The sequence below is a fragment of the Podarcis erhardii genome (assembly GCF_964252035.2).
Source record: "Podarcis erhardii genome assembly, chromosome: 10".
Lineage (NCBI taxonomy): Eukaryota > Metazoa > Chordata > Lepidosauria > Squamata > Lacertidae > Podarcis > Podarcis erhardii.
In genome coordinates, this window is record NC_138500.1 from 54904573 (window position 1) to 54917923 (window position 13351).

Here is a 13351-nt window from a genome sequence, read left to right on the forward strand (position 1 = left end):
GACACTTAGGAAACAATACATGAATGAAACCCGCGTTGTTTGTGTTTTCACCAAGGGTTTAAGGTTGCAGCTGAAGGGTTTGGAGTAAATTCGGCTTTGCTGGACATATATTCACTGGCTCTGTGTTGCTCAAGAGACCAGCAACTTTCAGATTCCTAAACGGGAAGAATTTGGAAATGGAATGGGCTCCCACCAGGAAGGTTCTTAGCACTTGTAGAAAAACAAACAGAGAAATGATGAGAAGCAGTATCTGAGCTTCAGAATCAGCATGTGCGCTTTTCATTGCCAATAACATTCAAAACACCACGAGCGGGTCCTAGAACTTGGAAGGAAACATAATAAAGAGATTTTTGTTTTATCTTTTCGTTAGAGGGAACATTGGCAGGAGATGGAATGGTGCTGGAACTGAACATACAGTCTAAATCTGGACATGGTGACAACAATAGCAGGATACTTTAGACCGCAGGTGAGTCATGTGTAGCTCAGCTCCCATTGTTCTTTTCATGTTGTTTCAGAACAATTGGAAAGGGCAACATTTACTTGATTTGGAGGGGGGTATCTTTCCCTAGGGTTTTTATATTTTTTTGAGAAAAGAATTCCCATCCTCCAGCTGTCTTGAGAATGAATTGGCAGGCTTCCTGCATGTGTGTGGGTAGTCTACTAAAGTCAGAAAGGAATTACTTTCACTTGATTTCTAGAACAGTAACTGTATTGGTCTATTGTATATTTTAAAACCCCCTTGGTTTTTTTTTATTTGAGAGTAACTTCATCTAACTCTGCGCCACTAACTTCTGAGTAGACTTGCATAGGATGGGGAATTCTTATCTGAGACAGCCATGGTGAAAATTGAAGCGGAGTCTTCTTTATTCCAGATTAGTTAATCCAGAACTATCATCAGATCTGTCTCTGCCCACCAGCAGATTTCCCCTGCTGCTCTCACCCCTCAGATTTCCCCTGAGGGAATGAGGCGTTCGGAAGAAAAATGTATGCATAACCTGTATGTTAAACCAATCCTTTATGTTTTTTTTTTTTTTTTAAATAATCTATGAAGCCAGCAGCAGTAGGGGAAATGGAAGTAATTCTAGGTGGTAGCACTTTTTTGTTTCTTGTCTCACTGAGCTAGGAGCAGAGCAAACATCATTTATTTACCATTTCAGCATCTTAGTCTGCAAGCAGCGTTGAGTAAGGTTAGAAATATACAATAAACTCAGGAAACGTTCTTAAAATGCCTGCTGAAATGATAAGAAGTCTTCCCTAGCTGTTGGGCATTCAACTGGAAAGGCACCTGTTATGATGATGATGATGATGATGATGATGATGATGATGATGATGAAGAATAATAATGTCTGATCTCAGCTGAGAGGGAGTGCCACAGAACCATGCATCTCAGCCAAAGGACACCACTAACAGCAGGTGTGAATCTAGGTGAGGCAGTGGCCTCGGGGTGGCAGGGTCCAGTTGGAGGCAGGGGACCTGGTTATCCTGCTGCTGCCTGCGCCCCTGCCTGCATGCCCACCTCTTCCACTATGTGTGGTTGTGTGTCCACCACTGGCAGATGGTGGGAACATTGTGCAAATCCAGGAAATGAAAGAAAAACTATTGGGAGTGGGTGGGTTCCTTGCCACTCCCCAGCCTGAGTAGGAAAATGAGAATCTTGAGAACTACTGATAAGCACATATTAGGAAACCAATCTTCTTTCTTCCTTCCTGAATGGGGATAGAATTCGTTATTACATTGGTCTGGCATGCTAAACAAGCAGCATTGTTAGAATCCATGAAAGGAATACAGTGGTGCCCCGCAAGATGAATGCCTCGCAAGACGAAAAACCTGCTAGACGAAAGGGTTTTCCGTTTTGGAGGTGCTTCGCAAGACGAATTTCCCTATGGGCTTGCTTTGCAAGACGAAAATGTCTTGCGAGTTTTTCCGACTTTTCCCCCCTTCCCCCCCTTTTTCTAAGCCGCTTATCCGCTAAGCCGCTAAACCGCTAAAAGCCGCTAATCCGCTAATAGCGCTAATCCGCTAAGCCACTAATGGGCTTGCTTCGCAAGACGAAAAAACCGCTAGACGAAGAGACACGCGGAACGGATTCTTTTCGTCTTGCGAGGCATCACTGTAGTATTTTGGAATGTGGCAGAGTTTGGAATCCCTTCAAGTCTAAGGAGTCCCATCTGCCATGCAACAAGGTGGTGCAAGATTACCTCTGATACGTCTTGCTTCTCGCTCAGCTCAAGTTATTCCACCGTTTGTATCAAATGAAAGGAACTGATAAAAGTTAGGGGGGAGGAACTAATATGTAAAAGAACTTGTTTCAATTTATGCAAACCTTCCATTTTCTGAAGTCCATGAGAAGGTCAAAGTGAAAGTTCAAAGTCAGAAGCCATGAATCTTTCAGACACTGATTCTGATAAGAGAAATAAATGTGAGTTATGCTAGTATTTTCAATGATATATGATTTGCTGGGACGCAGAGCAGTCCTAATGAGGGGCTAGGGAGGTGAAGAATGGCAGATGTTCTGCTGCATTTGAAGCCTGCTGGATAAACACAGAAGAGCAATGGGTTGGTTTGTTTTTTTGCTGTGCCCTGGATACCAAGGCTTACATTGCCCTGCCTTGAAACTTCCTATTGGCTGGAGGGAGTTAGGATTGTAGCCATAAATAATAAATAAATAAATAAATATGGCATCAGGTTAGTAATTTTGTCCAGTTATTCTGACACTTGCAGCCCCAATCCCATTCATATCTCCTCAGAAGTGAGTTCCATTGAGTTCATTGGTGCTTACTCACTACTAAATATGCTTAGTAATACTAAATATGCTTAACTCTCCAGTTTTATTGAAGCAAATGAATCGCCACTCCTTAATTACTTAATAGAAGTGTTTGTTTTCTGAGCATTCCTTTAAAACACAAGTTTCTGTATGACAATACTGAGCTCTAAATATTGACCAGATTTCAAATAATTACTTTAACCATGCTCAAAGCTTAAGCATGCACTGTGTTTGTTTGTTTTCCCTCTGAATGGCAAACTGCAGTGCCATATCAAAACAGCCTTTAATACGGTTTCAAACAAGCTTGGCCATGAGGCAGAATGGGCTGCTATTTGAGAAACACAACCTCATTGAGTGTGCAAAACCAACTGTGGTGTTCTCCGAATCCAGCCTGCTTTTTGTGGAGCTGATAATAAAAACCTTCCTTTTAAATACTTACAGTGTTGATGGTTTCCATTTTCAAGTGTTGCTTTATTCCTATTTTACCATCTTGCCAAAACTAAGATACCATGCAGCATAATCCCAGGCATGTTTACTCAGAAATAAGCCCCGCTATATTCAGTGGAGCTTACTCTCGGCTAGGTTTGTTTAGGATTGCGGTCTTAAAAGTGCAGCAGCTTGCTATTCTGTCAGTAACCATGGACATATTTGTAATTATTGTTTGAATAAAATTAAAGCATTTACGCTTCTAAATGTTATAAATATACTGAACAGAACAATTTTCTTACAGCAGTAAACTAGATTTTATAAAGTGTTGCATATATTTCAGTTTTCCCCTATAAACATTGCTTAACCCCACAGCCCTGCTACACACCCCTGGCAAATGTTCATCCCATTGTTGTTCTGGAAATTTTACATCTCTGTTCCACATATTCCTGGTTGGTTGTTTGTTGGTCATTTCTTTTAAATGGCTACGTTTCTTAACTCAATGTTATCTGTAATGTCAGCATGGGAAAAATTAGCAGTGCAGTTCTAACGATGTGTTTTAAATCACCGATGGTGTAGAATAAAGGCAGCCTATCCTTTTCGCTTTGTGAGCACACTGTTTTACCAGTTCCGTTTGGCAGCTGACAGAAATATTAGCAAATTGCAAAATATTCAGAATGCTACAGTGAATATGTAAGACATTTGCTTTCATATACCACCTCCGCCCAGGATAGCAGAGACCATAAGAATAAATCCATCACTAAAACTACCCCACTGTGCTAAAGGTCAACAGAGATCCTTAGGGGTGAAGTGGCACTTGCCTATCAAAATGCTAAAAACCGAGAGGTGAAAGAAATCAAGTACAACCATTATCCATTTCAGAATATGAGGCATTCAAATTCCAGTGTATCAAGCTCATGCTCTGATACCCAGAACAGAATGGCACAGCATGGCTCCATTCCATGACAAAGAGAGTAAGAATAATGGAAAATAATGCAAAGTTAGCCTCTTCTTGTTAAAAGGCGTCATATTCTAGTGGCCGTCTTCTATCACAGCGCAGATAATAATGGCATTTTAGTCTTAGTGTATGGTTAAGGAAAGCCCTAATCTAATAATTGCCAAAACTGGCCTTTGTATCCCATGCATGAATATTTGCACACATGGCAGAAGAAGAACTGTGTTCTGTCGTTTGTACCATGAGGAAAGAGTAAGCAACCGAGAGCTCTCAAAATGAAACAACATTCCCAACTTGAAATTGTTCATAAGAGACATATGGAAAAGTGACAATATTGCCACGTGCCGTCTCATTTAGAGGTAAACAAATCACACATGAATACATCTTAACACAACTGAAGACTTATTTCACTTTTCACGGCTGAGGCTTCTCACCATGTTTAAACAAGCAAATGCCAATCACAAGTGATTCAGGACTAAGTATCTTGCTTGTCTACTATGCAAGTAGGAAAAAAAGAGAGAGAGAGAGAAATTCATAGTCTACAGATAACTAATAATAATAATAATAATAATAATAATAATAATTTATTAGTTGTACGCCGCCCATCTGGGCGGCTTCCAACAAAGATTAAAAATACATTAAAATGTCACACATTTAAAAACTTCCCTTAACAGGGCTGCCTTCAAATGTCTTCTAAATGTCAGGTAGTTGTTTATCTCTTTGACATATGATGGGAGGGTGTTCCACAGGGCAGGCGCCACTACTGAGAAGGCCCTCTGCCTGGTTCCCTGTAGCTTTGCTTCTTGCAGTGAGGGAACCGCCAGAAGGCCCTCAGCGCTGGACCTCAGCGTCCGGACAGAACGATGGGGCTGGAGATGCTCCCCCTACAATGCAGGAATATTCAGCTGTCCCATATGAGGATCGTACCTGTAACCTTGACATTATCAGCACCATGCTCTAACCATCTGAGCTATCTAGTTTGAGCTTAACAAAATATTGAATATGAGCTAGATTTAATTCATTCTCAGCTTAATGGACGGCCTTGACCAAGTCACTATTAACTTTGCCTAACCAACATCACAGGGGCATTGTGAGGATTCAGGAGGTGCAAAGTTTGAATAGATTGTATAGATAATATAACTGAGAAGACTTGACAAGCCCAGGAGCGGCTAGTGCATTTGGAGCCCAGCCATTTGCAAGGATGGGGCAAGGTGGCAGCGAAGACGGAGCTGGGAAGTGCAAGATTGACTTTGCTGACGAACCTGCGCAGCACTTTCCTAGCTGAGTGGCAGTGACACTGGTGTTGGGAAGGTAGCTTTGTAGTATCACCCCACCAGCTGCTCCTGGCCAAACCAGCAAGGATCCTTGATGGAAAGCATACATAGAACAAATTTCCATTTTTAAGAACTGCATTGCGTTGTGGCCCTGCAAAGTGCACTTCCCATTGCATCCTGAAAAAAAAGTGCTATTTGCCTTTGTAACCTAGACACCGCAACCTAGACAGTGATCCCACTATGCGCCAGTGCGTATTTAAAAACTAGACGCACCTTTTCAGATTTCGCTAGGCAATTGCAGTCATCCTTTTTATCAGAATGTTACTGGGGAAACACCACGGATGTCCGGAAAGAGCAGTTGTACTATCAGCACATCCAAGTGTCCATGCAGCATCCGTTAATGTGTAAATGCTCACTGTTGCATGCAAATATATATTTGGCTAGTTGGCCTAGATAGACGCTTTGCCTGAGAGGCAAGAGCTCTTGGGGTTCATCACTGGCGCAAGCTCTCCTTGCCAACATGATCCTTATTATTAATGACTCTTGCATCTTGTCAGGGAACTGCCATCGGAGCCAGAGGCGGAGGGAAGGCTCCAGAGGGATGCTGGAGAGGGTCCCAGTAGGGAGAGAGGCAGCCCATCCGCTGGGGAAGGAAATCAGCGTAGCACCAGTGGAGGAGGGGGGCAGATGGGGGAATCGGAGAGAAGGCTCCAGGACTCCTCGCCGGAGACCAGCGGGGAGAGCACGGGTCCTCCGCTGCCCACACCCTCCCTGCACAGAAGACTTCCGTGCAGGGAGAGTAGGAGTAGACTGGGCGTCAAAGAACTTCTTTGCTGGAAGAAGTTCAAGAAACGCCCACTGATGGATTCGGCCAGCGATTGAGACAGCCACGGATGGGTGGCTGTCCGAACAGAAAGGGTTCACCCAGGTAACCCAGCCAGGTGTGGCACCAGCGTACGCACGAGCAACCCCCTAGAACCATTACACATCTCATAGAATGCTTTCAACCAAGATTTGGGAAGGTCTTTTTTGTGCTTGAATGCAAGAACAATTGGGTAGCCTAAATTTCTGTTATGCTTTCATGCTCCAGGGCTTCTTCCCAAAATGTTTCCTGTGGACTGCTCTGGAAGTATTTATCCAGTAAATGAACCAGAATTGCTCCTGCCAAACCTCTTCGTTGCGCTGCAGAAACAGGGCGTAACACATTTTGTTTGCTCTCTTTGGCCCAGTGCGCTCTCACAATAAGGCAGGGTGGGAATGTTCCAGCCATGTGAGTTTGGCCGATGGGCTGGATTTTGACTCCTTTAGCACACTGCTGGAGTGGAATGGTAATATAATTATAGGCTACCCCAGAGGGCTGTTGTGAGAACTAATCCAGTGATGTACCTATAATATTTTGGAAATTAAAAACACTACAGGCTAGTACGGAGTCCATACCTAATGACATGCTGCCCTGCGATGTTATTTTCCAAACTCCGAGTCTGCTAATGTTTATATGGAATCATATTCTTTCTCCGAATATCGCAGTACTTAGTGCTGCAAGTTGTGATTGACTCATGATTTCAAGCAAGGGTGGGGCAGGTCTTTTTAGGATGACATTTTCCTTACCGTTCCATAGCTCGGAATGGTAGATAATGTTTTAATAAATGGTATTTCGGGGGGGGGGGGGTGTAGAGAAAGAAAAGAAATATATGATTTGATAAAATTATTACACCAACTAAATTCCATCAAAATGTCACAGTTGTTATGTGCTTAAAAAGCTTCTGCTCCTCTATTATTAAGTGATAAAGGATTATAATTTGATAAAAATGGATACTAAAATGACTGATTTTTAAAAGTGTGCTTCAATAAAATTCAGCATAAAAATTCAAAGCAAAATGTAAAAAAAGGATTTTCTTTATTATTTTAAATCTACACATTTTTAAATATTTCAGTGTGTGAGTGTTATATTAAAGTACAATAGTACCATACATACTTCTGAGCTATCATCAGTTATTATGACTTCTTATAGTCTGCGTTTTTAGTCTCATGGATCTTTGCTATAATGATACAGGGGGCACTCCATGAAGTGGCAGTATTGCACATCATTCACCTGTGCTTTGTGGAATGGATGGACAGCAGACTGAGCTGCTTCAGTATTAAACATAACCTGAATATCTCTTGTATTTGCTGATGATAGTGATGCACAATTAACACACTGATATGCATAGGACTTCTAATTGCCTGGTGTGTATCACTTAAGCAGACAAGTATTCTCTCTGCTCTTTTTTTGAAGTGATGGACGGAACTCAGCTCCACCACTTCAGAGCAAATGACTCAGTCCAACTAATAATAATAATAATAATAAATAATAATAATAATAATAATAATAAATTTTATTTATATCCCGCCCTCCCTAGCCGAAGCTGGGCTCAGGGCGGCTAACAACAATCAAAATAATCCAACGATTCTAAAAACATTTTATTATAAAAATTAATTAAAATCAAATTGATGGCAACCAATAAGCAAAATTCTGTGCAGATTGCCGGAGGAGGGGGGTCAGGCTGCGCCCTGACCAAAGGCCTGGTGGAACAGCTCTGTCTTGCAAGCCCTGCGGAAAGATGTCAAGTCCCGCAGGGCCCTAGTCTCTTGTGACAGAGCGTTCCACCAGATCGGAACTAACACAACTAACACAGTCTCTGTGCAGGAGCAGGTCTCTGTGTGTGGCTCTATTGCACTGGGTGCACAAAAGCCTTTTGTGGGGTGTGGGTGTGTGTTGCACCCTGCAAAAATGTCGTTGCCCCACATCAATATATATCTGAAGTTTATGTACAATGTGCAGTTGTCTGTATTAGGAGCGTGAGGTGAGCAAACAAAAAATGTTCTCTTCCTCTCTCAAAAAGCCAGTGAAACTGATTGGCGGTCAGTTCAGAACAAGGATGTATGTCTTCACATAATGTAAAACTTGTTGTCAGAAGATGGGTTGATGGCCAGTAGCTCAAATACTTTCAAAAATGGATAGGTAAGATGAATTCCTAGAGGACAGGCCCATCAGTCCCTTATGTGAGTTAAGGTACGAGAGGGCTTTGAAGAACACACATATACATTCAGAGCATTAGAATAACATATGCAGAGCTGATTCCCTCCAAAATAAAGCATGGGGATAGGTAGAGCTCAGTACAAGAACACATAATTTGCATGTAAAAGGTCCCACGTTAAATCCATATCATGTCCATGTAGAATTGGGAAAGACTCCTGCCTGAAGATCCACAGTCAGTGTAGACCAGGTCACCAGGAATAGGGAACTTGAGACCCTCCAGAAATCATTGGACTACAACTCCCATCATCTCTGATGAGTTAGGGCTGATGGGAGTTGGAGTACGCCAAGATTTTGAGGGCTAAAGGTCTCTTGGCCCTAGTGTAAACAAAACTGAGCTAAATAAACCAAAAGCCTGAGCCACCATGAAGCAACTTTGTATATTCCTCTAATACCCCAAACCTTTTCCAAATCAGCTAGTGCATGGGCACTAATACTCTGGGACTGCTGGGAATGACGTTCTCATCTGTACCTTCTGGATGTTGTTGGTGGCAACTGACCAGCTTTCCTAGGATTAATGCTTTAGGGTGGAAGATAAGAAGGTGCCTTATAATGGGTCAGAGCACTGGGTTCCTTCAGTTCAGTATTGTCCACACTGGCTGAAATTTCCAAGATTTCAGACTGGAGTCTCAATCCAGAAATTCTGGGTATTTCCTCACACAAACCAGATGCTGTACCACTGAGCTGTGGCTCTTAGGCAATGGACCTGCCGCAACAAACCATTCTAGGAAAGCAGCCCATAATGTTGTACTGATAGTGCAGACATGGCATCCCATGGAATGAGAGTCTGCATCAGATTACGCAGGTGCACAAGGAATGTATGAATCAGTGCTAAAAGTGTTGTGTTCACTCATTTAGATTTCCAGATTCAGCTGCTGTACACTCTATTGTAATTAATCAGATAATGACTAGAAATGGGTTATAAAGAAAGGGTTAACACAGAAACCTCTTTACGACTGGATACAAGGTAGATTTCAGGATGTAGCTAGATGTCTTTTCTTGCTTGGCTCTTCAGCTGCATAGGAAATGCCGCTGACCTTAAAATACTCATTTTTCCTATTAATATATCACACACTTGTGTTCTGCTCTTGTATGTCTTTAGGATTTCTTTATACCAGGGCTCTCTAAACAGCTCCAGTAATATATCCTGTCACTGTTACACTTAAAAACCACCCACCAGAAGGGATTGAGATTAGTTATGGGAAAGAATAGCTGCTACAGTGGCATTTTGATGTAATTCAGTCTAAATTTCAAACATTCCTATTTAACATAATCAAGTGGTATGAAATCTTTTTAAAAATGGCAAGTATACAGTACTGGCTCAATTGGCACTTAGCAACGGTCTTTTTACAATATGCACAAAAGCTTCCAGCAGGGAGTGCTTTAAGGACCATCCTTTGAGAGCGCAAACTCACACGTGTACAATCAGTAGACATCAAGGTTGTATCTCCAGCTCCCCTTGAGATGTTATTTAGCTAATGCACAAATGTTATGGCTAAACGGTTAGCCCTGAAAATGGAACAAGCTGTTGTGTTCATGTGTACTTTTCATTTTGGGATAATATCTTCATCTCGTAGTACTGCATGAAATAAGATTTAGCGTGCAATTGTTATTAAATAGGTGGATTTTTTGATATCTCTTTTTGCTTTTTCAAAATGCTGCCAAAGTCAAGTGCCCCTTCTTCAGTTCTGTATTTACATAATGGCAAACCGCAGCTGAGTGGATGCACAACCTACACTCTTTCCTGGCTGGATGAATTTCTGATATTGACTGCTGCCACCACTGGCAAAGGCATGCAGGAATGAAATGCACTGATTGTGCATCTAGTAGTAAACCCAAATCCTCAATAAGCCTTTTCTCAGAGATTTTGATTCTGGCGAACAAGCCCACAGTGCGAATTTGCAAAGCTCTCAAACTAACTGGTTGTGTTCCAGACAAAATTGCAGGATTGCCAAACAAAGATTAAGCTTTCTGAAGGAGTTCTGGACATTCCACGTGTCATATTTTTTCCCCCAGTCTCAGGATCCGTGCATTTCCAGGTGCACATCTTAGTTATGGTACAAGACTTTGTGGGACTCCATTGCATATACAGTACAGAACTTGGTTCACGTAGTGAGTTGTCCCTTGCTTATGCAAGCTTTCGTTGTCTACATATTGGCTCTGCCAGATCAATGTGTTTCAGTGGATTAGAGGCAGTTTGGTAGATTAGTTGACAGCACACATGCACGTGCATTTCTGAATTACTTGGGTATGTCATAAAGTCAGACATGCATTTTGCTAGCTCAAACAAAACTCCTTTTATCATAAATGTGGGAATATCTCTCTCTCTCTCTCTCTCTCTCTCTCTCTCTCTCTCTCTCTCTATATATATATATATATTTCAATAGACCAACTACAGTCCTTCAAAGCTACACAATATTTTGAGTGCCATATTTGCATTTTTGGGAATGTGTCGCCTTAAACCTAAGATGGAAAAATTATAGGAAGTCCCAGAGCTTAAGGTTGAACTTGTGTTAACAGAGAAACAAAATGACCAGAAAGCTGTTGTTACAGCATTGAAATTCCATTACTGAATGTTTTCTGCTTTTCTCTATTGGTTAAAATTATCCTAATAAGGTTACATAGGCATGGACGGAGAGATGTATACACAACATGCCTTTCTCACCCATTTGGATTTCCCTTTCAGCTCAATGGAATGGGCAACATTTTTAAATGCAAAGAGAATTATGATGGAGTCAAGCAAATATTGCATTTGTCATATTGGGGGGCAATCTGGGAGCAATTCTGACAGCTTGTTTGGTGTTAATAATCACACACACACAAAAATCCCCTGCAAATTTTGATGGTGAGCATTTGTCAACGATTCTGTGGTTGTGCAAATATTCAAAGGATAGATACCCTATTCATTGTAATCAATAGCATTTGATTCCTTCACCAGAACTGTAGTAGCAACCAACATTTTACTGCATCAGACAATTGCCAGGTAGTAACAGAATTTTAATGCTAATTCTTAAAAATGCAATGCAGAATACTAGTCGTCCCCTCGACTCAATTCAAAGTGCTTATTTCAGTCTTTTGAAAGCCCTAAAAGTTCTTGACCATAATCTCATAAACCCTTTCACCATAATCTCTCACACCTTAACATCACTGGCGGAGCTCCACTTTGTGTTCAGGATGATAGCAAAAGGCTACTTGGACATGGAGTTTCTCAGTGGCCAATGATTTTGATTTCCAACGGAGTCAGTTGCTAGAGACAGCAATTTCCTTGAGGACATTGTCTATGGAGTTTCATCTGGCCAGCTCCCTCCTATCCTTTTGAAGATCTTTTAAATCTTCTTCTTTAGACTCCTCAATTTGAGCTGGCTTTGTTAACTGCAGGTTGATCTGTATACATGTTTAGTGGCTTTGTGTTCATTGCGTTTTGGAAGTGGCTGTTTTGGAAGCTGGTTGGGTATCAAATGTTAAAAAGAAATAACTAATGATCTTTTAGAGCAATTGTGAAGTAGCTGTCCATTTTGACAATATCTGAGACGCAGCAATAGATACTTGATCAGACTCAACTGCTGAATGCAGTAACAGACAGCATTGGAGAGTATCTTATATGAAGCATTTCTCATTTGAAGGTATTAGGCATGCAGGACACGGGTGGTGCTGTGGGTTAAACCACAGAGCCTAGGACTTTCCGATCAGAAGGTCAGCGGTTCGAATCCCCGTGACGGAGTGAGCTCCCGTTGCTCGATCCCTGCTCCTGCCAACCTAGCAATTCGAAAGCACGTCAAAGTGCAAGTAGATAACTAGGTACCGCTCCAGCGGGAAGGTAAACGGTGTTTCCCTGTGCTGCTCTGGTTTGCCAGAAGCGGCTTAGTCATGCTGGCCACATGACCAAGAAGCTGTACGCCGGCTCCCTTGGCCAAGAAAGCAAGATGAGCACCGCAACCCCAGAGTCGGTCACGACTGGACCTAATGGTCAGGGGTCCCTTTACCTTTACCTAGTTTGACACTGGTCAGTATCAGCCAACAGTGCATGCAGTGGTACCTCTGGTTACGAACGCTTCTGGTTACGAGCTCCGCTAACCCAGAAGTAGCTGCTCCTGGTTGCAAACTTTGTCCCAGGATGCGAACGCAAATTGCGTGTCAGAGGCGTGTGTACAGCGGGAGGCCCCATTAGTGAAAGCGCGCCTCAGGATAAGAATGGTTTCAGCTTAAGAATGGACTTCTGCAACGAATTCAGTTCATAACCTGAGGTACCACTGTACTTGGCTGCATCTAACAGTAGACATGCAATGGCAACAGCATTTGACAGTATCTTAATGGACATCTTTCAGTGCAAGTTAGTATATTTTAGAATAGAATCCATTGATTAATAATGCTAATTGGAGGCAAATTACATTTAAACCTGACTTTTCAAACCTGAAAATTTGTCAGGCTTTCAAGTTTTTTTTTTTTGGGGGGGGGGGATTCAGCTCTGCAGGGGAAGATGTGTTTGTCCAAAAAAACAAGTTCTTTTCTGGCCACTTAGAAAAACACAGAAGCTGGACAAGTTGAACAGCAAGACTGACACTCTGTGGCTTAGCAGAAGAAGTTCAGTGTAGATTAATCTTAATGACTTTATTTCTTTTATTCTCTTGAGAGCACTATAAAAAAAAACCTGGTTGTAGGAAAATGTGCTGGAGACTTCTTCAAGAATTCACCTGTCCTGAGGCTTAAATTTTGATTTCCAACTTTATGCCTTCAGGATATTCAAATTATGTCAGTTGCTGGAGAGAGCTATTTAGTTGAGGCTGAAGCTCCTCCTCCTGATCCTGGCATGGCAGCAAGTTTTTTAAAAACGTGTTATTTTCCTTATCTGCTCACTG

General features: G+C 41.9%; 1 protein-coding gene across 1 annotated transcript in view; it reads left to right on the forward strand.

Moving 5' to 3' along the window:
* Window positions 1-13351, forward strand: part of LOC309350858 (uncharacterized protein) — a 54505-nt gene that overhangs the window by 23965 nt on the left and 17189 nt on the right. Inside the window, exon 4 of the mRNA XM_081878157.1 lies at window positions 371-466. Within this exon, the coding sequence (XP_081734283.1) occupies window positions 431-466 (36 nt within the window). The 5' untranslated portion in view covers window positions 371-430. The remainder of the gene's footprint in view (window positions 1-370; window positions 467-13351) is intronic.